We start from the raw sequence: 24,290 nt of genomic DNA on the forward strand, positions 1-24,290 counted from the left end.
CTCAGGAAAGCAAGACTGAGCATTCTCCAACAGCAACCCTGTGGTCACAGCAGCCCCCTGGGTCCGCTCACCCTCCCCAAGTGCCGCGCATCCTTCAATCTACTCAATTTTTGAAGTTATTCGGGACCATCCTTGTGCTGCTGCATGAGAATTTCACTGGAATCCCCCAAATTCCCAGGAGAAGTGGCAAATGCTGCTCCCTGCTCGCGTCTCTGAGCAAAGGCACGCTTGCGTTTCCGCGAGACCAAGAAAGCCGTGTCTTGCTGCAGCTTTCCCAAGAAAAGCCCAGCTGCACAACTCCCCGTACGCCCAGCAGCTGCTCGCCACACTGCGCTCCCCAACAGGTTTCTCTAATATTTCCTTTTCCCTGATGTTTAGAAGTCTGTTTTTCTGAGCTACACGCCTGCCAAGGGTTGACCACTGTCTCTTCCCAGTTGGACGCAAGCAGAGCAGGGCCAGCAGCTCAGCAAGACCCAGCTCCTGTTAATTTAAATTCAACGTCATCAGCCAAAGTCTTAGTGTGGGTCTCTTCTAGATCACCACCACTGATCCCTGTGAGTTTATTTTCCTTCTGGTTAGCGGGGAAGCGCATCCTGTGCCAGCAATGATCAGAGTTAGCCCACTTCATGTCCCAGATGGACCCCTTGGCTCCTTCTCGCAGGGTTTTGATGTGCGGTCCAAGGTGATGCATTTGGATTTTTTAAAGTGTGGAACAGAAACCAATATGTGGAGGGAAAAGAAACCAGCCAATTAATTCTTCTGGTCTTTATACTATGGGTAGGGATCTCAAATAAGGTTTTACTTAAAGATAAACAAAAAAAAAACAAATCCCAAAACCCACCATGCACATACTCCCCAGGCCCTCCATCATCCCCCAGGAAGAACTGGATTGTCCCAGTCCCCTCCACCAGACAATAGCATGGTTAAATACAGCAAGCACAATAAAATCTAACCCTGTGATGATCTACAGATGGTAAAAAAAGACACCCGAGGAGATATAAAGCAAAGGGGTGGTACAAAAGGACCCTGTGACACCAGGAGCAGCTGCCTGCTGCTGCCGGAGCAGTGTGGGAACCAGGGAAGGGGGCCAGGGAGCCAAAAGGGCTAGATCCACGCTCAGAGAGGGTAAAAAAAAAATACGTAGGGAGCAAAAATACACAAAGCTGTATCTTTGTACAAACACTGTGGCCCTTTCGGGATTTTCCCTGGGAAATGCTGAAATGCAATATATAGGGATTCACAGAGCAAGTCCCCAAGGATGCTGTAGGTGCAGAACGGGTGAGGCTGGAAGCGGAGCTGGTGGCTGGAGCTTCCAGCATCTAGTGGAACCAAGAAAGCAGAGATGAAAAACACGGGGGTTTGGACATGATGTCAGCTTTTCTCACTAAACCAACATGGCAATCAAATAGGTCGCACTGGAAAAGCTTGTGCTTTTTAATTCAAACGTCAACCTGTCATCAGGGCGTCAAAATTAAACAAGCCAGTTACTGTCTGGCTGCGTGTACGCCCCGAGACAGTCATGCTCTTGGCAGGAACGGGATGCTGCTGGCCTCTGCCTGACGCCACAGCCAGCACTGACGGCACGAGGTTGCCATATCACCAAATGGCTTTGGAAATTGAGGATTTGCTTTAATCGCTCACTTCAGCTGCAGGAACACCTCAACCACGATAGCCTCCAGGGCATAAACAAGTAGTGCTTAGTAATACTGCTTAGCACTTCCGTGCTGCTTTTACTTCTTCAAAGCACTTCTAATCAAGCCTTCTCTGCAGACACACCATTTCCAAAGGTTTCCTACTCTGATTTCATTTGTTGGCTGCACAAGCTAGAAAATCAGGTTGTAACTTTAGTTACACGGTGGGTCAGGCAGTCTGGTAACCTCTGTGGTCGGGTTCCACCAGAGCAACAGGATCTAGAACATGTCCCATGAGGTCTACACCCTGAGTAAGGAAAAAAAAAGTAAGCATTCCTTGGGGAGGGGGAAAAAAAAAAAAAAAAAAGAAAAAGAGCAGGATTTGAGCAGGTGCTGGACTGCGATCTTCCAAGCCTTCCCTGGTTCGACAGAAGAGGAAAGCGAGGGTGGAAACAGGAGTGATGAGTGTTAGCCACTGCCTTGCCCAGCACCCTCCTGGGTGAAATGATGAACCAAGTGGTAGTTCACACCAACCACGCAGAGCCAGTGCCCAGACCAGTGGGACCCGTTAGCAGAGAGTAATGGTACCAGTCAGCTGCATGGTGCTAGCTCTTGTCTGTGAAGCAGAGGTTGGGTCTCGCGTCAGCAGATGGGTCAGATCTCCATTCTCAATACACAAGAGAACAAAACCCCCATATGAACAACATTGTTCATGCGGGCTGCTTGCTACGTATGTCTGATGGCAATTGGATCTATCAGCTTCACATCAGTAGAAGTTGGTCGGGGTGTGATTGTTACTAAGGCTATGCACCTACTCCGTGATCACAGACCAGTAGGAGCACAGGAGCAGTAACGCAAGCTATTAAAGAAACTACGTTATCTCCTCTCTCCTAAAGCTGGCTTCCAAAGGACCTACCTGATGTAGTTTTCCAAGCCCCTGATATTTTATTTTATTTCAATAACCTTATGTACTTAGATTATTTTCAGCACTTTAAAAATTGTATCATGAGTTCTTTCAGGATTGATGCTTTGTTTGAAAAAAAAAACAAAAACCAAACAATCAAGTCCTGGTAGATTAGAGCTGACATCTCATCCTTCCACCCACTATTTTCCAAAGATATTCACTATCTTTCAAATGGGAAATTCCACTGGATCCGGTGGAAGTCTTCTGGTGAGTAGATACTTTCAAAGCCATCTCATCGATGAACTCAAACACATGTTTTTTAACAAAGGCAGGACTGCTGAAAATATAAAGGAGGTTTTCTTTCTCCTAATGAAATTAATAGAGCCAAACCAAAAAAATTACAACCCTTATAAATGCACACCAAGCTCCAAATTTTCTTCAAATACTTGAAAAGCAAAATAACTTTAACAAGCATATCAACATAAAGGAGAACACTCCTGTCCAACAAATACAAGAAGCTAGTTTAAAAAAATAATTAGAAAAAAATACAAGCTGCATTTTCTGCCATAGGCTCTGGTCTTCAGGAAAAGACCGCAGAGTATTTAAGCGAACCGTCTGGGTTAATGACAGCTGATGTCCTGTATCCCATAGCAGTAGTCATGACCTTCAGGCCTCCCGTGACTGACGGGCTGACCCCAATCACTCCAGGGTGCAAGGTAAATGACAACCAAAGAAGAAAAAGACAGAGAAGAGAAAGAAAACTTGCTGCTGGCTTTGTAGCCAAGCTTCCTAATAAAACCTAATTCAAGCTGTCAGGGTGAAATGAAGAAAGTGTCAACAGGGGTTTTCAGAAAAATATTCCAAATTTTTGGCTCGAAAAGCCAAGAGCTGGGATCCCTTCCCCCAGCCCCCACACCACTCCTCAAAAAAGGCTGGAAAATCCAATGTCGAAAGGAATTTTAATAACATGTCCAGGGGGACCCCTGAGGAGGGACCCAAGGGGACACTTTTCTTCCCTTCCCTGACAAACCCAATCACCTCTGTAATGGTGAAGAGCACAAAAGTCATGAGGGAAGTGCCAACAGAGGGGTTTGGTGAAACCAGCATCCGTGTGAAACAGGACCATTCAGTCGGCTTTAGAAATCGAGATGTTTAATGGTGACCCACAGGTTAAGGGCCCTGGGAGCCACCAAAGAGAACAACCTGCCACCAGTGAAAGGATGAGATCAAACGTGGGGTGAGAAACATCCTGTGCTTCCACATCAACCAACGAGCTACCGCGACCTCTAGCAGAAGATGGAGAGAAGGTGCCTCTCCAAATTACTATCCCTCGTACAAAGGAAGAAAATTAAACCCCCGAAGAGCTTTGTGTATGCACTGAAACATCTGACAAGTCCCCAGAATGCTGCCCTAGCTTCACACCAGCACCAGGGCAATGCCCAGTGTGTCAGGCCATGGCCCAGATGCGAAGCTGCCAGGGGAGGTGAAACCCCACACACATTCCAACCTCTCGCTAGTACGGTGCTGCAAGGGGAAGAAGGATCCCTCTCTTCCAGTAAAAATCTTGTTATTCATTTATATACCTCTAACCAAGCTGAAGGTATTATTGGGTGCAAAAAGAAAGCACAGCTTGCAGTTTCTGGTGAATATAGTTGTTTTCCAATCTCACATACATACGCACGGGGCAAAACCAATATCAAGGCACCTTGGGATGGAGAAGGGAGGGTAAACACGCGGAGTATTTTGGAGGCTTTAAGAAAAAAAAAATCAAATCAGATTATTTGTATATAAACTCCCATGGGAAAGAAGAAAAACAAAAACCTTAAACCAGCAGCCGAAACTCATTAACACACAGGGTAAATCAAAACCTCAGGAGTTTTGCTGACGACACGCTCCTTGAGGGACAGTCCGGGGAGGCCATGCAGAGGCTGCAGATGTTACATCAGGCACTGACCCAATGACAAGTGGACATTGCTATCTTTCTCAAGACAACCACATTCATCTGTTTAGCACAAGTGACTCAGAAACACCTTGGAGGAAACAGCCTCACCACCTTTTATACAGCTAGCGTGGTCCTGGGCTATCTTTGCCTGCATGATGCAGCTATTTTTGAAGACTTGGCCAGTCCTTTGAACATGAAGGATGCCACCGCTCCAAGGTAACCACCAGCCATCTCCAGCCTGGACAGGGTATATTCCAAGCAGCTGAGCAGCATGAAGGGTTGAGGAAGAGAACTCGTATTTTAAACCTGCTGAGATCTTTCAGTGCAGACAACACCTCCACATTAAAACTGTTAGCACAGCCATCTCCTACCTCAGATGAAGGTCTTCTGAAAACTTCAGACAGGCGTAGATGAATTCCTTAATCTGATTGTAAACTTTAGGCACAAACTCAGAAAAGGGGAACTTCTTTGGAAACGGTTGCTGTAAAATACAGGAGAGAATTCAAGTCAAAGAGCAGATATTCAACAGGAGTGACGACTGCTTTCCAGCAACATGTTCCATGCAGTCAAATTAATTCTTGTATTTAGCTAAGTCCAGCAATGAAACAACAAGCTAGCATTTATTGTATATTATATAAACATTTCAGCCAAGTGAAAGACCAGATAATCACTTACAAATGGCACATGGGTGCATAAGGGATTTGGAGCCTGAAACAGGCTGGAAGGAAACTTGCAGCTCGGAGGGAGCCGGCAGCACAACAGGACCCTCATTCTCCCTCCTAACTCACTAACTCATATGAAAAAATCCTGGTTTAGAACTCCCTGGCTTTTATCTTCCACCAGGCACAAGGTGTTTTGCTTGGTCACCTCCCACAGTTGCTGCCCAAGGTGAACACTTGCTTACAACACCAAAAGCCAAGAGGAAACAGATGTACTACACCAAATTTTTCCAACCAGCTTTTACTCATAGCGCACACATGGCTGGGAGGTACAGAGTGTAATAGTAAGAAGCTGGACCCCATGATACAGTTTTGGGGGAAGGACATAGGCTTTCTGAAATCTAAACACTTGACTTGGATCAAAAACCCTCCCAGTTCTAATTAAGTTCACCAGGCTTGGAGCTCGCTGGCTGCCAGATGTGGAGCAGAAGGCCAAGCAGGCTTTTAAGGGACACTGGCTAGGTCAAATTTGGCTACATTTAGGTTTTGCAAGCACACACTTATACAAAAGCCAAGATACACCATCTCATTGGGCTTTTTTCTTTTAAATATGAGATTAAAACAAATAAAGGTCAATAACACGCTTCATAAAATGGGAAAAAAATAGCAATGGAAGCAGATATTTCTAGTCTCTTGTCTACTGCAAGCGCTGTTCAGCTGCGATAGTACACTGTGATCTGAAAACAAAATTGATGAGGTACTGCTATACACACTTTCCTCACCCACAGCAGGAGAAATGCATCACACGGAAAGCATATTTATTCTTTTCCCCTGTTTTTTGGGGGGGGAGGGGGAGGGGAAGGGAGGGAGTGGTTTTGTTGCTTATCTAGGCTGGGGGTTTAGGTTTGGGGTTTTTTTTACTCTCTCATTTGCAGTTCTCAATGCCACTAACAAGGGTGTGCAATTTTCCTGCACCAGTGGACACACTGTGCCACTTTCCTCATTTCAGGATTACCTTTTCGAGTTCTGCATCTTGGAATGGGAACTGTCCAACTATTTTCTTATAAACTTCTTCATTTGTCACTGGGATGGGACTGTAGTTATCTGAATCAAGTATATTTCTAAGAAAAGAAAAGAAAAGTTAGTAAGACAGTTCTGTGATGACAGACCAACCACAACTTTGCAGATTCACTGCTGGGTCGGGAAGCTCTTAAGAAGTAGTGCCAGGCTATGATGTGATGCCATGGGCCTAAACTTCTCCCCAGGTTTGTGACTTTTGAAATCATCTTTGCTGCAGCTGGACTCAGTGATCTCTCCCAGCTCCCTGCCTTCAGCCTGCACAAAGCCACAGCCAGAACTTAATGGTGATTTTAATCCAGACTTGAGCTTCAGCAGCAGCCCCAGTAAAGCCCAGGTGAGCTTCAGTCAGGCCTACCTCAAGGAAGATGGATGCTGAGCTACCAGGGCATTGACCATCCTCCAGCATCTCTTCCCAATGCCCCATGCTTAGAGACAACTCAGTCCTCCTGGGAGGTGCAGGGAGGACCATCACAGAATGAGCTGGTGGCTCCAGAGCACAGCATGGGATCCTGGATAATACACCATGCCCTACCTGTGGGCAACTGCTCAGCTTATACAGCAGCAGCACAGAGACACAGGGACACACCACGGATGTCCCGAGACACCCAGGACTCAGTGCTGGACCAACGGCACAGTAATGCTGCTGCCACACCAGACTTTTGCGTCCTTCCATCTATTGACTGTCAATATGAGCTCTATAATGAAACCATAACCTTATCCCTCTGGGACATAAAACATCTGGTCTACACCAATTTATTGCACAGACCTCACCACACACAGAATCCTCACAACTGTATTTAAATTGGCTCTCCCTGGGTCCAAGAAGAGCCCAAGGCTGAAGCTTACTGTTGCCCAAAATTTAAACTTTTGATCTGAAAACATTTTATTTATGGGCTAAAACTACTCCGCAGGGTACATCTCATACGTTTGCTTTAAGAGCTTCTTACCTGAAAACGCCTGACCATTTCTTCAGCAGGGTTTCACTATACTGGTCTTGGATCTCCAACAGCATGTCAAAGAGCTGGTTTACCGGGAAGCCGTATCCCTGCAGCAAGGTGGGGGAAGAGAGCAACTTCAGGTAAGAAAAAGTCACCAGCAGGCAGCTGAAGATTATTTTCTTAATTTAGTAGGGAGCACGTGGGCAAATTCTCCCCTACCACCACCACAGAAATGAACGGTGCTGGTGGAGGGGTTTAGGCGGTGATTTATCGAGGTGGAGAACCGAAGGGTATTAAAGGCTGGGCTGGGTGCAGGCAGGGGCACAAAAGCTTGGCAAAGTGGCCAAGGTTCAGTTGCTGCCCATGGGCCAGCCACGCCGCACACGGAGGGAACCAGGCTGTCCATTGGGCCCAATTCATGCACCACAATGCCAAAAAAAGAAGCTGAGTCACTACAGCAAGCCCACATGAGCCATTTCACCCCACTGACTGACACCACCTGCGAGCAACACAACCATTGAGCAAGATAAAGAGCGGTCACCAACACCCGTGTACCTGGAGCGTATCTGCAAAGAGGACGATGAGGTTCTTCAAGTCTAACACCAGGCTCGGGTCTGAACAGTAGGACTGCAAACAAGGGGAGAAATTACAACATGGTTTTAACTGCAGCACACGTGAAAAATATTACCCTCAGCCTTCCTGCATTATCACTTGAGCGATAATAAATACACAGGCACGCCGTACAGTCTTATGATCAGCAGCTTTTATCCTACAGCCCATGCCCTAACGCTGCACAGGGCAAAGGAAGGCACGCTGATAAGGGTATCTCTCCTCGTAACACACTGCTCTTGAGGCTCTCCATGATGAATAAGGATTTCAGTTGCTGTAGATATACCTGAAGTGTCTCTAAGATTACCCAGGAGCTGCTGGGGAAGCGAGAGGAGATGAAGCAAATCAGCGCGCTGTCATACCAGGATGACAGCAGCGCCTCTCATTTAATATTTAGTGTGTTGTGTCTGATGGTAATGAAGCATCGCAGCAAGGCATCCCCGAGCCCTGCATGAAGGCTGCATCGCTAAGTGGTTCAGGCTGAGAAAAAAAAAATGCTGCATGCCTATATTTCAGCAACATTAATGGTCAGAGCTACAATGCAAGTATTTATTGAGGGTTGGGACACTGCTCGAAACCCTGAAGACACAACTCAGCGTAGTGACAGCACTGATCGTCCCTCCAGAGACACCCCACGTCACCCACAGGCTTCGTGCGCTCTCTGGACACAGCAGACAACCTCCCTATGCTGAAAATATGTAAAGTTTCAGACAAAGTCTTACCAAATGTAGAACCAGTGATCATAAGCTGGAAAGAGGAACAGATTTAAAGCTCTCTGGAAACTCAAAGAGGAATGACTCCATTAATCAATGTGAAAGACTGGAAGAGACACATTTTCCATTTCACTGTCCAAAAAAGAAAGTCAGAAAGAAAGATAATGCCCTAAAGCTATCAGAAGCAATAAAAGATGTCCCTGTCTGCAGCAAGGAAGAAAACACAGGGATAACTTTGGCTGAAAGGGAAGAACCGAAACAGCCTCACCAACGTGAGAACGCTCCACCAAGTCTCAGAGGCGATACGGGATGGAGGGCGCTGGTCTATACGGGAGCTGCAGGCTGAGCAGCGCTTAGAGGGAACGGCAATGACCACAAAGCTAGCGTTGAGAAATCACACAACTTTCATGATTACTGAAAAAAGCTTCTCCTGGCAGCCACTTCATGCATGAAGTTTGGCATCACAACAATTTGTCATGGCAACAAAGTTGGTAAAATTGAAAAATATCGTGTTTGTACCTGGCTTACCATCGCAGCTTCCTCAGAGAAAACCCCACTCAAAAAGAAAACGAACACAGGCTTACAACCTGGCGGGGTGTACATCGCTGTGTTTATCCCCTTTCAAAACACAGAAGCTTAAGTGGAAGGAGGCAGCTTTCCAGTCACCACAACAGCCACGCCAGACGGAGCCAGAGCACCCCGTGAAGCCTCTGCCCTCCCTCATCCCACCTAGCTCCAGGTCCATCACCAGGATTATCCCCACCTGCACAGATAAAGCCAAGCAGCTCACCAGCAACACCGCCCGTGGGTGACCACACTAAGCTAAAGTCACGGGCACCTAAACGCAGACCTCAGCATGGTTCGCAGTGAGCAGCGTATTGTGTCTCCATGCAGAAATGTTAGGGTTTTCACAGCAAAGAGCAACGACATCATTATCACTTGGGTGCCACCACATGCACGTTACACCACGTTAGATGCAGCCCCGCAGCACACGACCCTGCAGCATCCTTGTGCTCTCAGACGGAACTGCCATCCCTGAGCAGCAGTGATTTAACACTTGGTTTTTCCTGGAGAAAATGGCCCAGCAGTTTGAAAACGCACTTGTGGAAAGACATTAATGCTTTTCCTTTTAAGGACAAATGCAATTTTTTCATCCCATTAACCAACAGGGTTTTCAGAAAACTCCAGTGCTCCCAGCTGAACCAGTACACCATTATATACCAGATCATACCAAACCAGGGAAAAACTCATTTTTTGCAATTTGCTTTGGTTTTTTTTGCTCAAGCAGAGAAATACTGAAGCGATAAGCCATTTTTCCAAACTTCTTTCAGTATGAAATAAGAAAAGAAATCTATTCAGTGTCATTCTACACACCAATGATCTGCAGTTTGATAGCAACTCATTCACTGCCATGAACTTTAAGGGAATATCAAACAGGGTCATACTTCAGTGTACCAAATAAACGCCTTTTTGCCCAGTTTTCTGGGACAAACTGACTCCCTCTGCTGGTGCTTTTCAAAAGTGATCAGCGATGTATTTTTCCCCGTTACCAAACCACTGTTTTCTTCTTTCCATTCACCCCAAATATTGAGAGTTTGGTACAGGGAAATGCAGTGCATCAAGAGGCAAAAAAGGCTGGAGAAAGCTTTTGGGGAAATAGCAGCGTGTCTTCATGCTACTGCTTTAAACAGGGTCATTGGAAAAGAGGCAAAACAAAGAATACTACTGTAAAAGCCAGTATTTCCAGCATGTCAAGTCATACTCAAGCAACAGCTGAGCAACCCTGGGCTTTTACTTACTGAATGTGTTCTTAGTGCTGCAATAGTTTTTGATAACGCCATCTCCCACAGCTCATCAATATAGGCTCTATTTACCAAGCCCTGCGTTGTATGCAAGATGTGATCTTCAACTACAAAAAACCTAAGGGAGAGGAAAAAACGGCACTGTTATCAGAAGTTACAGGTTTCGAGACATCAAGAGCTCTGCAAACACCACATGCGAGGGGCACACAGCAGCTGCACATCCACAAATCTCCAGAGCAAGCTCAGATTTGCAGTAGTATTTGTATCAAACATAGCCAACGCCAAACACCTTATTCACCTATTTTTAACATCACAGTATTTTATATGCTGTTTCACTGTATTACAGAAGTGAGCTAAAACACAGTTGCTCCTAGTAATGCCACTCTGCGTAATACGCAAAGGCAGAATTTCCCCGGTCTTAAGTTCTCCACCCCATTATTTCAACAAGAACCACTGACTGAACTCTGCCCCAGCCAGCAGCAATCACCTTACAATTGGTTAACTGCAGGGAAAATAATGTCTCGCACCCGGATACACCACACGCTCAGTTCACTCCAATCTCCAGTTATCAAACATGCTGGCCAAAAAGAAACTGTATTTTTCAGGGAGCAAGCATGGCACCAGACATTCTAAACAGCAACACACAAAATCTCAGCTGTGTTTTGACAGGGAAATTCATCCCAGGAGCACAGAGGTGAGCAGCGCACGTTGCATTTGTACTGGTCGTGATTAAGTGTTGAAATTATTATTGTTAGCTGTAGAAATTTCAACATAATCCCCTATCTTTGCTAGATTGGCAGTCTCACGTTGTCTCCTCTTAGAGCTTGGGTGGTTTTGGAAGACTCTTGTCAAATCTGAGTGCAATAAGAAGCTCATAGGAATAGAGGCTTGAAAATCACCTCCTTTACCAGGAAAATAATCAAAGAATAATTATCAAATATTAAAGAATAATTAAGGCAGAGGGCCTATTCATCTCATTAGTGGGGCAAGTAGATGCACATAGTCCACAGAGATTATTTACCCTCAAACTCCCAGAAACGCGCTTGCTGGGACAAGAGCTGGCAGGTTCCTCCATGCACCCACTAGTGACACAGCAAAGTTCGTGGGAGCTATAAAATACACTCTAAAATGCTTTAAAAGCCCAAACCACCTTTCCCCCCCAGCCCCCTTGCTGTTTCGGCTCTCTTTAAAGGACCCTCAAAAAGATCAACATTCCTTCCTCCTCCTCTTTTAGCTCCTCAACAACAAAGCACACACATATTTAGTGAGGATGTATATAAAAAGAATACCTACCCTACAATTTGATTAAAATACTTCCTGTAGCCATCTAAAGTTTCGTGCTGCAACAAAGAAAAAGTGAGCAAAGATTAAAACAAAGGTGGCCACGAGCAATTGGAAATAAATCAGAGACAACCCATCGGCAATTGCACGCCCAGCGAGAACGCTCTGCTCCTTTTTTCAGCAGAGCAAGTGTGGGCACTGCAAGCAGGGGACCCGCATACCATGTTTGAAGGAGGCTGCAGGACCAATCTGGCTTGTTTTCTTCTCTGCTTCCTATAGTAACTCTCAAAGGTTTCTCGGGCACCCTGAAATACAGAGAAGATTAATTCAAGTAATTATAAAGGTTGGCATTAACAGATAACTTGCAATACTGAGCATTTAAGATGCAGATCTCATATTCCTCCAGAATATCTAAGCAACGCTCTCCTGCAAAATGCAAATCCAAATGTCAGAAAAGAGTTTTACTCAAAACACCGAGTCAAAACCCCAGCTGTTCAGGTATAAGAGTATCTGATGAACTCTTCTGTACCCGTTTTCCAGTCTCGCTGTGCAGATGTGGCATACAGAAGTGTGCAACCAGTTCCTTACTGGACCGTGATACAAACAAACATCCAACTTACTTAACCATAGGGGCAGTGAAACAACTGGTATCTAGTGTTAGCAAGAAGAAAGAGGGGACAAACAATGCCAGAAATTCTTTCGCTGATTCATGGGTGAAGAGTGATGCAAATCCACAAACGTTACGGAATTTCAGAAAAAAGTGCTTGTGTGGGTTATAGCAATTTATAGGACCAGTCTCTATAGCTGGGAAAAATGATCAAGACAGAGTTTTGGGCTCACATTCTCCCAACTTTACTGGGGGTCTGAGCCTCCAGAGGAGAGCTGGTTAGTCCTGAAAGCCAAACCCAGGCATCGCCACCCACACCAGGCACTGTGGCAGGGACCTGAACCGCTCTTTTGGGGGCTTCATCTGTAGGTGGCTTGTTTTACCAAGCCAGGCTACATCTGAGCATCCCCACCCAGACAACAAACCCATGAGGATCCTCAAATGCCATCGACCTGCTGAAGCATTCAGATGTCCGCCTACTGCCCTGGTCCCCTAGGCTATGTAAAAGCTTGCTGTTTTATCCCTGCTTGTTCCTCCCTCCTCCACGCCCGCACTGTTTTATGTCTGAAATTGGATTATAAACACTTCAGAGAAGGGACAAGGTCTTGCTTTGAACTGTTCCGAGCCCCCCAGTAAATAAATAAATAAATAAAATTTAGAAAATCTCATTTGGAATTCACAAAACAAACAACACACAACAACAAATATCACCTGAGCAAGGCACCAGACATCAATCTTCTCTACTACAAAAAATAAATTCACTAAAAGAAAAACCTGACGTGAATTTAACGATTATCCAGTTACTACGGCATTATACAACCAGGCTGCCTTAGGATGCCCTCAGCTAAAGGGGTCTTATGAAATGTCTGCAATAACTCCTTGAGGAGCTATAGCCTGACTTGCTCCTTGTCTCCTACAAGCTGGAGCTCAAGGCTTAAGGAAAAATTCAGCCTTGCTGATGTGCCCAGCAGCTCTCCCACCTAGCACTGCCCTTCCCAACAGTGCTAAAATTCATCAAAAAAAACCTTCTTGCCACCACGCACATGCACTGCAAAGACTATGCAGATTTATACCATCAATTCTTTCTCTGAATTATACTTTTTATCCTAGCCGAATATCAAGGGTGCACATGGTGGCCACATCCATCCAACCATCAGTGGTGCCAACAGCCTGGCAAGGAGCAAACCTGGGTCAGGTATAAATCTCAGCCTTTGTCCTGCAATCAAGTTAAGCATCAGCTTGAACCTACAAGTAATCTGACATTTTAAGAAAGCTTTTTAGAAACAGAAACTACCTGGGAACCAGCAATTCCATGCCATATTTCTTCTTAATGCTCTCAAAAGCTGTTTCCCCCTTGAAAGGGAAGTGTCATGAGCCAGAAACCAGTATCTACAGGTTAGACCCAGAGCAGGGTGGGATTATTACCTACAAGCAGGGAGCTCTGACCTCCCTTTGAGCTCCTCTCCTGGGCCTGAGAGCCAGTGCTTCCCAGGATGCTGGTGTTACCCACCTTCTCTCAGTATTGGCAGCGCCACAGGAGAACCAAGACAGAAGGGCTGTCCCACTCCCACCCCACCACTGATGGGACTGGATTTAAAGTATTTATTAAATCCTGTCATGCTTCATCTCTCAAAACCTACACAAGTGGCACAAAACCCCATGACCATTTCCATCTTGACCATGAGAGCAACTCATCTCTGGTAGCATCACTGAGATCTTTGAGTGAAGCTACTCACTAACCTAGCACAGCCCACTGCTACCAATGAGTTTGTGGTGCAAATTCAAAACTGAAGGTGTTCTTTCCCTATTTCTTTAATAAATTAATGTATGGCATCACCGAAGGCAAGAGCACACCAAGGTTCAGCCACAATCATCAGTGCAGCCACCACAGCAGTCACTCACACCAGCCACTGTGTTTCGCCTTATGCACCATATAGAAGTCTTCATATAGAAGTCAGCAAGAAATCAATTCCCCATTACTCAACATGCATAAGCTGCCGCTTCCCCAAGCTACACAGGTGAGATTTTTGTGGTGACCTCGAAGGCTCACTGGAAACTTGGAAAGCAGCTCATCAGGAGTGCGAGGCTGGTGTGAAAGCAATTAGCCCTTTTAAGATCAGATTTTGAAGATTTCTGCTCAGACTATGCCAAAGCAATTCAATTCAGCTGAAAACACTTTCTCTTATCCCTCCAACTGAGCTCCAAGAAGAGATCCTCCCTGATCACCCCACCCTCACCATGCATTTCTTCAAGACAGACAGACCAAGAAGCCATCCCCCAATGCGGCTCTGCTCCCAGCACAGCTCTGCCCATCCTCCCATTGCCCTGCCACACCACAGACCCTATCCCGTAGCTGTTCACCTCATTAAAAAGCTTCTTCATTTGATGTGTCCACTTTCCCACCAGCTGCTCAGGAGCACCCATGGGATGGTGAAGGTCACCAGGTGCTGCGAAAAACAGGCGCCACCAGGTCCCAGGGGACAGGGCAGAGGGCATGTGTCTCCATGGCAAAGAACCGAAACCCCCGACCCCATCATTCAGCTCCTTCAGCACTGGGAATACACCCCACGCCAGGTTTCTATCCTTATTTTACTGATGGCTTTGAGGAAGATGAAGCACCTGGACCAACTTCATAATATTTTCTGAAAATTAAACTATTTTGGATTGCGCTTCCAGAGGAAAAACTATGTTTTCCACAAACACAAGTAGCAAGAGTAATCTGAGCTGGGCTGGAGACACTGCACAAGGAGTCACAATAAACCTGCCCCTCAGCCTTGGAGGGAAGCCCCTTCAGCCTCACAGGGTGCTCAAGGCTTTGGATGCCAGTCCTCCTCGTTCCCACCCAACAAACAGCTTTAACCGTAGCAGAAGAGAAGGAACAGCAAAAACCTTTGAAACCATTCCCCAAAAAAGTAGACCACATTCACATCTTAACAGCTTCCCTAAAGCTCACAGCCTACAGACCTGCCGACGTGACCAAAACCATCTCCCTCCCAATGCACTGTTCCCTGTATTTTCTTTCTTGAGCCTTTTTTGAGTGCCCCAAGAATTAGGGACTCTCTCATGAGAGGGTACTCCAACAAAAAACTCCTATCCAAACAATCTCCCTTCACACTATCCACATTTTTCTCACATACAACTTCATCCTTTTCCCTCAAGCGCATTCCTCCATCATCCCCCCAGATCTTTTCACTGCTCACATATTACACTCTTCCAAAACTGGGAAGTCACCCCACTTTCAGCAGGGTTTTTTTGGCAGTTTTAGCTTAGACCACCCAGCTTCCCACATTTTCCCTATTTAAGACTATTACACCTATCAGGTCTTCAGCTAATACTACTCCTCTTTATTTCTTAATATTGTTCTCCCCTGGGTAAAAAAGAGCAAAAGGCAAACAAACAGAAATAAACCACACCAAAAAATTAGCCAGAATACACCACGAGACCGTGTTCAGACTCTTCACCTGAAACACCACACAGTATTTATACTTCGATCCCATTCTCCTCTCACAGCCCCATGCCTGGTGGTTTTTCACATTTAACCAATCACCTCTTTACCTCCAGTTTACAAACACAGTATTCTGGGACGTAAATGCTGTACACAAGGTATTGTGAGAAGTGATTTTTGAGAGCATCACTAAGCCAACTTGGGTTGTTCAGGCCCAGCCTCTCGTAGCAGCCAACAGAGGTGCAGGCAGGTATGCCCACATCTGCTTAGGCAGGCAATCTGCTGAATAAAAGATCTGTTCCAGAATATCCGGAGTGGTTCAGCACAGCATGGCACCCAAGCTGAACAACACCTTCACCAAACAACACTTCGACAAAAATACTAGACTGGAGCTGAGCTGCAAGTCAGAACGTAAGCTCAGAGTAGAGCTGTATGTGCATGGGCCCTAATCCCACTCTCCATGTCCCCTTGGTAGGAAACAGCCCAACTTTTTTCTTTCTTTTCCTTCCTCCTAAAAGCAGCTATTTTATCCTGTAAATACACGTTGCACCTGCAATGTTTTTCAACAAAACCCTCGAGGTGCACGTTGATCTCAAGCAGCACATGGCAGGTCTGAGAACAAACACCACTTGGGAAAGACTATGGATGGCACAGCTCCCAGCCCTGCCTCTCGTGGGATCCAGATCCACCATCGACCTTCTGCAGAAGCAAGACACTGCTAACACATGTTGTTACAGCATCAGCATCCTTGCTCCCCCTGGGTTTCTTGTGAGCTCAACCCCTCACTCAGGGAAATCACGTACTCTTGGTGGGGAGAGGAGAAGTGCGTCCCTCTCCTATTCATTCTATTCTGTCTTAATGAGAAGAGGTCTCACCCAGCTCTCAGTCTCTTTAAGTGAGCAGGAAGAATCAAAAGCTACGCTTCCAAACTACACATTTCTTGTAATCACTGGTCCAGGAAAAACCCTCAATAATGCCTCATATTTTTAAAATTACCGGGCAGAACCTTCCTTCTCAAATTAGCTTCAGTGTTCACAGAGTTGGCAATGACAGGCAGATAATTAAGATCGTAGATGAACACCACATAAGGGAAAACAGAATATAATCACAAGAATGCAAAAACAACAGCTGAAAAAACCCAAAGAAGTTTCATAATTCAGGAGCAGCAGACAGCTGAAAGCAAATTGTGCTGTGAATTACACAGGGGAAAATGTGCTGGAAGTTGTATTCTGCTGTTGTCCTCAGCAAACAGTTAAAATGCCCAGTAAGATGGGACTTCTTGGATTCAGAACACATAGATGACAATGTTTGGATTACTAAATTTCTGCTTAGCTGGAAGCAGAAATGCACCCTGTGTACTTCATGTAACGATAATTTACTAGCTGCATACAACTGGGTAACACATGCCATCAATAACCCCTCGCTCCCCTGGGGTTATTACTGGCTGAGCCATCTCAAACACCTCGTACTTGCAACATCGTTAGTTCATTCCCTAAAAATGAGTGGATCTTCTAAGTTCTGGCATGAAAGTATCATTGCAATGACAGTAAGTAAGGTGATGTGGTACAATAATATATGCTGACCAGATTCCTCCTTTGATAAAACCAAATTGCACTTAGCTTAGTGTATATATGTGGATACCAGTTAATCATGTATGCAGAACCAACAGAAATAGCCCCAATTTACTTGTAACAGCCTAGTTTAAAATCCACTGGAGATCTGGTAGCACCTGATCCACAGACCATGCCATTTGCATCACTGCAGCTCTAGTTTAAGCAAAGAGTGATGAACTCAGATGACTTTCTTGTGAGCAGGAATCTTAAAGCCACCACCCATCTGGATTTATTAATGTATTAGCACTAGCTACTGCATGATCTAGGCTTCTCTTAAATTTATCTCTGGCCCTTCATCCTCCTTTGATTTTGGTCTGCAAAAATTCTCAGGCACATGTTTTGGGAATTCTCCCAACTTTAGGAGAGATTTACACAGCATCTCACCAAAGCACAGCTTCGCTCCTATACAGCCCATCTCAACGACTTGCACAACTGTTTCCTGAGAAGCAGATCAGTATTCATCTATCTATGAAAGCCTGCCTTCAGGCTCCTTCTTCACAAGGGACAATTCACTGAGGAGCTCCTAAAATCCAAAACATTGTACCTAATTGTATGATTGATGAGCTTGATGGGTACCTGGTCGGTACACATCCATACCTCTGGATTCAGAGGGCTGTGGGTTAACAGGTCATGCTCCACATGGTGGCCCACAACAAGGAGAGAATGACAGCAGGGACCTGCCTCGCTTAATGTCTTCATCAAAGACCTGGAGGAGGCAATGGACGTGGTATCATCCACTTTGCAGATGACCCTAAATTAGGGAAAAGTCAATACACTCAAAGGTAGGGCCACCATCCAGAGGGGTCTTGGCAGGCTGAAGGAACAGGCCAACATGAACATGATGAAATTCAGTAAGGACAAATGCCATATATCATATGTGAAAAGGAAAAACCCCTGAACCCCTTGCAACAACACAGTCTGAGGACCACTGCTTTGGGAGCACCTCTGTGGATAAAGACTTGTACGTTTTGGTAGACAGCAAGCTTAAAGGTGAATCAGCAGGGCGCCCTCGCAGCAAAAAGCAGCCAAAAACATCTGGGGATCTAACCCTAATACCTACCACGAGGTCACTGTGAAGACGGAGTCAGGCCACCTTCGCAGTGGTGCACGGCAGGAGGAGAGGTGACGGGTGCAAATGAAACAGAGACATTTTGACTGGTTGTAATGAAAAACTTTTTCACAACAAGAACAGTCAGACAGCAGAAAGAGTTCCCCAAAGGTGTGTTACAGTCTCCATCCTTGGAACCTTTCAAGACCAGAGTGGATAAAGCCCTGAGCCTGGTTTGATCTCACAGGTGACTGGCTCTGAGCAGGAGGTTGGACTAGAGACCTCCTGAGGTCCCTTCCCACCCAGATGACCCTATCCTGTGAGAAGCACGCTTTACAAACATACTATACAGAGTTTTCAAAGCCCCCAGGTATTTCACATGTGGTTTATTTCCCAGCCTGGCCTGCAAATGTCCTGATCACCAGACATTTCCCATGTGTCACGTTCTGCAAGGAGAAAGGGCCAGAACTGGGGCCAGGAGTCCCATTTCAGGGGTTAGAGTCACAGTTTAGCTGACCTCAGTCTCATTTCAACCAGAAACAGTATATTCCTTTTCCCCCATGTCAATGAGCAAGACTACTGTGATGTGTCACCCCTCACCTGGCCGTAACGGCCCCTACAGATAGCGTTTCATTTTCATTTGCCTACAAATGCCAAACAACGCCTGGCATCGTATCCATGGCAAAGGGATGCTCAGTCAGACCTGGATCCCACTGCTACTACCCTCTTGTAACCCCAGAGTTTCGCAGGCATACCCAAAACCAGACTCACACGTACAACCCCTGTCCCGATGGCTCAACAGCTCAGAGCAGTGGTCTGGAGGGGACCTACATTGCCAAAAGCAGCACAAGTCTTAAAACCCTGCAAATAACCACTTTGCACCCCAAGATTACCCTAAAAGAGGCCGTTTGTTTTAAGAAGAGATGACTGTGCAGCACTTCAAGAAACCAACAGGAGCTTGTACACTACTTAGAAACAAGTTGCAAGAAAACAAGCTTAGAAAATAAGTTTAACATGCCCTGAAGATCTCTCCAGGGAACACCACTAATGAAACAGAAAGAAGTCAGACTGTTAAGTAGATGTGTAATTTTAAAAATGTAAATATTCCCAAACAGTATCACGGAGGCACACGGGTACACATGCAGGTGCTCAGCACTGAGCATGTAAGCACTTTGCTGAATCAGGATCAAAAAGGAGGCTCCTGCTCAGCCCCGTGGAACCACTTGTTGACTGTAAACACCACCTCGATACTGAAAGCAAAAAGATAAAGCTAACCAGAAAATTGCGTGGGGGGAAGAGAGAGCGGCAACACGGCAAGTGCCGCTTTTGAGGTGAGCCTCTCCCTCCGAGGTTTGCAGAGCTGTGCATGCTCGCAAGCAGCCACGTTCAACTCCACGTGTCCTGCATGGCTGAAAGAGCACACGTGAGAGGAGAACAGTCACAGCCCCACCTTGTCCTGGCCAGGAACACCTCCGCTATCCTGGCTAAACCAATTTTCTGTGTTGCTTTGCTGGCTATCAGGAACTCACTGTCTCCTACAAATAAAAGGGCCATGGGCACATGCACGGAGCCATCTCCTTCTTACCAGCTTAGCCCACGCTAGGCAGGATTGGATCTCTGCTCCACCCAACCCTGACTCCAACCTGTGCCCCAGACAGAAGACCATAACCTGTTTCTTTTCAAGTTGTTAAATCCCAAGTTTCAAAGTGAATTTCACATTTCAGATGCTTCAGGGCTTGTATCGAACAACAGTGCACTGATAGTAACTGCCTGACTTAATGGACTTGTACTCAAAGGCACTTCAAAAAACAAAAGCCAACAAACTGAGACCTAGCAAAGTGCAAGAAGACCAAAGAGCATGACCAAAGGCTATCCCAAAGGAAAGGAGTGCTCCAGAAATTGTGTAGTACCAAGGTCATGAGCTAGTCGGTTGAAAGAAACTAACTGAGAACTAGCGAGAGCCACAAGAGCAGAAAGCCAATCCAGAAGGGTCCACAGGAGCTCTGGTGCCACCCTCCTTCCCTCCGATCGTTGGTTTGGGAAGCTCACTTAGAGCAAAGTTTGAAAGCAACAAAAATTCACAAAGCAAAAGCAAGAGGAAAACAAAGCTTGACATCTGAGTCAAACTGATAGTTACTCCATCCCGGTCCACCAACTAGCCCAATATGGCTAGCAGATGCTGGCGCTGCTACCTAGGCCACCTCCACCAGAAGAGATGGAGAAGATGGGAGAGAAATACCCTCCTGATCCCTCTGGGCAGGGCACCAGCTCCCAGCCAGCCCCAGTCCATCAAACAAGGAACATACGGGCACCAATGCACCTGAGAATTGGTTTTAAAGCCAGTTTTCTACAGGGTGAAGATGCACGTGGCTTTCCTTTAGCTCTGAAGCACAGTGACACAAGAGCCGCTGCTTGTCCTAGGGAAAACCTGGGGTCCTGCAGCAGGTCCTGGCACAGCTTCTTACTGCTTCCCAGCGGCTTGGCTAGGAAATAGTTAACTATAGAGGAAAATAGGTAAGATTTCCCCCTTTTTCCCCCTTCCTCCAAGGTAGACACCCAACACCTCCTTTCTCACAGGAGCCAGGCTCCTTCCTCCCAGCAAATAAGGCCATTACCCCCCCGTCCCACTGCTGGAGCTGGCGGCGCAGCATTGTTCCCCGGCCCTGTCTATAGGAAGCAATATCTATTTTCCATTTAGACGAGGGTAAAGCCTTTAATTTCACCCTCCTGGCTGCAGCTGGAGTTCCCTTTTAACTGCTTGGCCACAGGAGTGAAGACAGTTTTATATGGAAGAAAATGCTGAAAAGGCCACTTTAATATGCCTGCATGTGAAAAGGGGAGAGCTTTTCATACTGCACAGTAATGAGGGTCAGCGGGATATTACACTTCACCATATGGCTAATTTGCACAGCAGGTCAAATGCTCTATTTGCTTTTTAAAGACGGCCCTATAGATTAAGCTGCACTAAAACAAAACACATCCAAAAAAAAAAAAAAATAAATAAAGAAGAGTGAGGAGGAGATGCCCTCTAATGTTCAAGCCTGGCAGCACATCCAGCAAGGCACACAGGGGGCTTTGCTAAAAAAAATAATCAAATCCGAAGATCAAGTGGGGTAGGGATGAGACAAAGCGCAGTGTTTCGGGGAACCCCGCTGCTTTGGCATCACCCCCTGTCTGCCACGGGTTACCTGCGCAAAGGACCATCCCTGCTTAACGAGGGACTCTGGTGATGAGCGCGATGGCCCTCATAACCCATGTTTGTCTTGGCGAGTCCTTGGTGCCGTGGCCCAGGCATGACCCGTGGAGCTGCTTCCCGTCCCGGTCCCGGGCCGGCAGCTGCCCGCACACCTCCCAACAAATCTGGTGGGGAAAGATTAGGGAGCCGCACGGCTGGGATGTTTGAAGAGGGTAAACACGCTGATTAACGAGCCTGGCTTTTGTAATCACCTCCCGCCCTCCCCGCCACAGCAGAGCGTTAATTTATTAAATACCTTAACAAAGGGCCTTTATTAGTGGCCTTAGCTTGGCGGCTCCTTTCAGAGCATTGCTAATTTCATCTAATAAAGCTTTAATTGACTATTGCTTTTCACAACCTCTGACCCGGGTTGACAAAGGGTGGGGCCACGCGAGCCAAAGGAGGAGTTTCCATCCCAAAAAAGAAGCCTGGCAGCTCGCAGGGATGCAATGCGCTCAGCTGAACCTGACAGATGAGAATTCTGGAGATGAGCATCACCTTGCTCTGCCTGGACCAGAAGCCAGCTTCTTCCCACATCAGCCCCTTTCATAGATGCTCCAGTTTTCCCAAGAGAAAGAAATCACAGTTTGACGAAAAATGTGAAAATTTTATGGCTTGTGTGACACAAAGGGGAGCAAACCACTCTCTTCTCCATTTAAGACCAAGGAATTCAGAAACAGACAACCAGACCGTGGTGCTCACCAGCTTCCCAGCCCATGGTCCCACAGTAAACTGGTGCTGTAGAGGAAAGAAAAAAACCCAGCATTTTCTCCTTCCTCTCCAAGGGATCAACACAAAAGCAACTGCAGGAAGGTCGGGACCAGAAGCAGAAAGCCAAATACCTCTTAGCTTTGGCCACGACGAGGGGTTCCCATCTTCTTGCAGTGGGAAGCCATCAACAAAGAAACAGCCAACTGCCACTGGCAACGTGATGGAAAATTGAAGAACTGAAGACTTAAAGGTAAAAAAGAAAGCCCAGAACAACTAAAATTGCCAGCACAAAACTGCTTCTTCAGCTTGATGAGAGGCTCAGGTGGCTCACTTCTCAACGTTTCCTTCAGAATCACAAGCCAGTTCTGGTGCTAGCTCTGCCCTCAGGATCCTAGCCCAGGACTCACTTGTTTTGTGTCAACCACAGAAGCAGGAATCAAAGATTGCTGCATAGCTAAGCCTTCACTGATGATAAATAAATAGGAATTTCCAATCCTTGTAACTGCAGGGGAAAAAAGCATGACAATGAGAATAAAGTGCCCTTCAATTGCTCAGTCTAGGAAAGAAATACTTTTTCAAATGCCGCAAGTTCTTTCACCTGTTATACATCACTACAACCGGGAAAATCAGACATTCCCAGGTTTAAAAAAGCAGTAGCCTCTGTTCTGCAAAGCAGCTAGAAGTATTTTAACCTCATTCAAGTTAAAAAAAAAAAAAAAAAAAAATCAGAAAATGTAATGTCTTTCAAATCCTAGGCAAAACTGGAGCGGTGAGGTCTTCCACCACACAGTCAGTCACACAGCAGTGCCCAAGAGCTGACAGGAGACACTCCCTGTCCTGCCTGCACAGGGCTCAGGCCGGTGTTAGAGATAACTAAATAAAACCTGAATTTAACCAGCAGGAGCAACCAGCTTTCCTAACACAGGCGTGCAAACGCTACGTGGCGGCAGAGCAGGCAGAGCCCGGGAACGGCGCCCTGCCTCCTACGCTGGCCAGCACTAGACCTGGTGTTACTGAAAAATAACACAAGAACAGGGCAAACACTTAATCCAACTTTTCCAGCACAGTTTCTCAGCCTCCAGCAACTCACAGTACAGGGACGCCCAGAGCCACAAGCCAGGTCTTATTATTTAATAGCCCTTGATGGACTTTTTTCCATAAATTTGCCCAACAGCTTCTCTTGCCCATGTAAACTTCTAGTGTCCATAAGACTTTGTGTCAAAGTTTCACAGAAAACAGAGGTTAGAGATCAGAACAGACTGCAAGTCTTTAAAAAATAGGGAAATATATCCAACTGTACCTTGGGCTGCATTAAAAGCAGCATGGCCAGCAAGGCGAGGGAGGGGGCTCTGACCCTCTGGTGAGACACCCCCCTGCAGTGCTGCCCCCACCACAACATAAGGCAGCTATGGATTTGTTGGAGCAGGTCCAGAGGAGGCCACAAAGATGGTCAGAAGCTGGAGCAGCTCTGCTGTAGGGACAGGCTGGGAGAGTTGGGGGGGTTCAGCCTGGAGAAGGGAAGGCTGCGGGGAGACCTTAGAGCAGCCTCCCGGTGTCTGAAGGGGCTGCAAGAAAGCTGGAGAGGGGCTTTTCACAAGGGTTTGTAGCGATGGGACGAGGGGCAATGGCTTTACACTTAAAGAGGGGAGATTTAGATTGGATACAAGGTCGAAATTCTTCCCTGTGAGGGTGGCGAGGCGCTGGCACAGGCTGCCCAAAGCAGCTGTGGATGCCCCATCCCTGGCAGTGTCCCAGGCCAGGCTGGACGGGGCTTGGAGCAACCCGGGCTGGTGGGAGGTGTCCCTGCCCATGGCAGGGGGGTGGAACTAGGTGATCCTTAAGGTCCCTTCCAATTCAAACCACTCTATGAGTCTATGGTGATGAAAACAGTGCTTATAATTTCATATTCTCTATTAAAAAAATTCAGCTTGCATGACAAAATTGTAAGAAGTGACTCCTTGTGTTACTGTGGCTCAGAGGAGGTAAAAGCCACCAAAAACCTGCAACCAAGCCCCAAAACCAGGGGCCACCATGGCAGCACAGGCTATGAACACACCCGAAGCCTTCCCCAT

The 24,290-nt window shown here is 46.4% G+C and overlaps 1 protein-coding gene across 4 annotated transcripts in view; it reads right to left on the minus strand.

The window, feature by feature from the left end:
- Positions 1-24,290, minus strand: part of EXOC6B (exocyst complex component 6B) — a 311,854-nt gene that overhangs the window by 115,446 nt on the left and 172,118 nt on the right. For all 4 annotated transcript variants that reach the window (XM_080379561.1, XM_080379560.1, XM_080379559.1 and 1 more), the window contains exons 9-15: positions 11,781-11,864; positions 11,572-11,618; positions 10,276-10,396; positions 7,710-7,781; positions 7,164-7,261; positions 6,152-6,257; positions 4,849-4,958 (exon numbers count right to left, since the gene is read on the minus strand). In XM_080379561.1, coding sequence (XP_080235687.1) covers positions 4,849-4,958; positions 6,152-6,257; positions 7,164-7,261; positions 7,710-7,781; positions 10,276-10,396; positions 11,572-11,618; positions 11,781-11,864 — 638 coding nt within the window. The remainder of the gene's footprint in view (positions 1-4,848; positions 4,959-6,151; positions 6,258-7,163; positions 7,262-7,709; positions 7,782-10,275; positions 10,397-11,571; positions 11,619-11,780; positions 11,865-24,290) is intronic.

Source organism: Falco punctatus, assembly GCF_963210335.1.
Source record: "Falco punctatus genome assembly, chromosome: 1".
In the NCBI taxonomy this organism is placed as follows: domain Eukaryota; kingdom Metazoa; phylum Chordata; class Aves; order Falconiformes; family Falconidae; genus Falco; species Falco punctatus.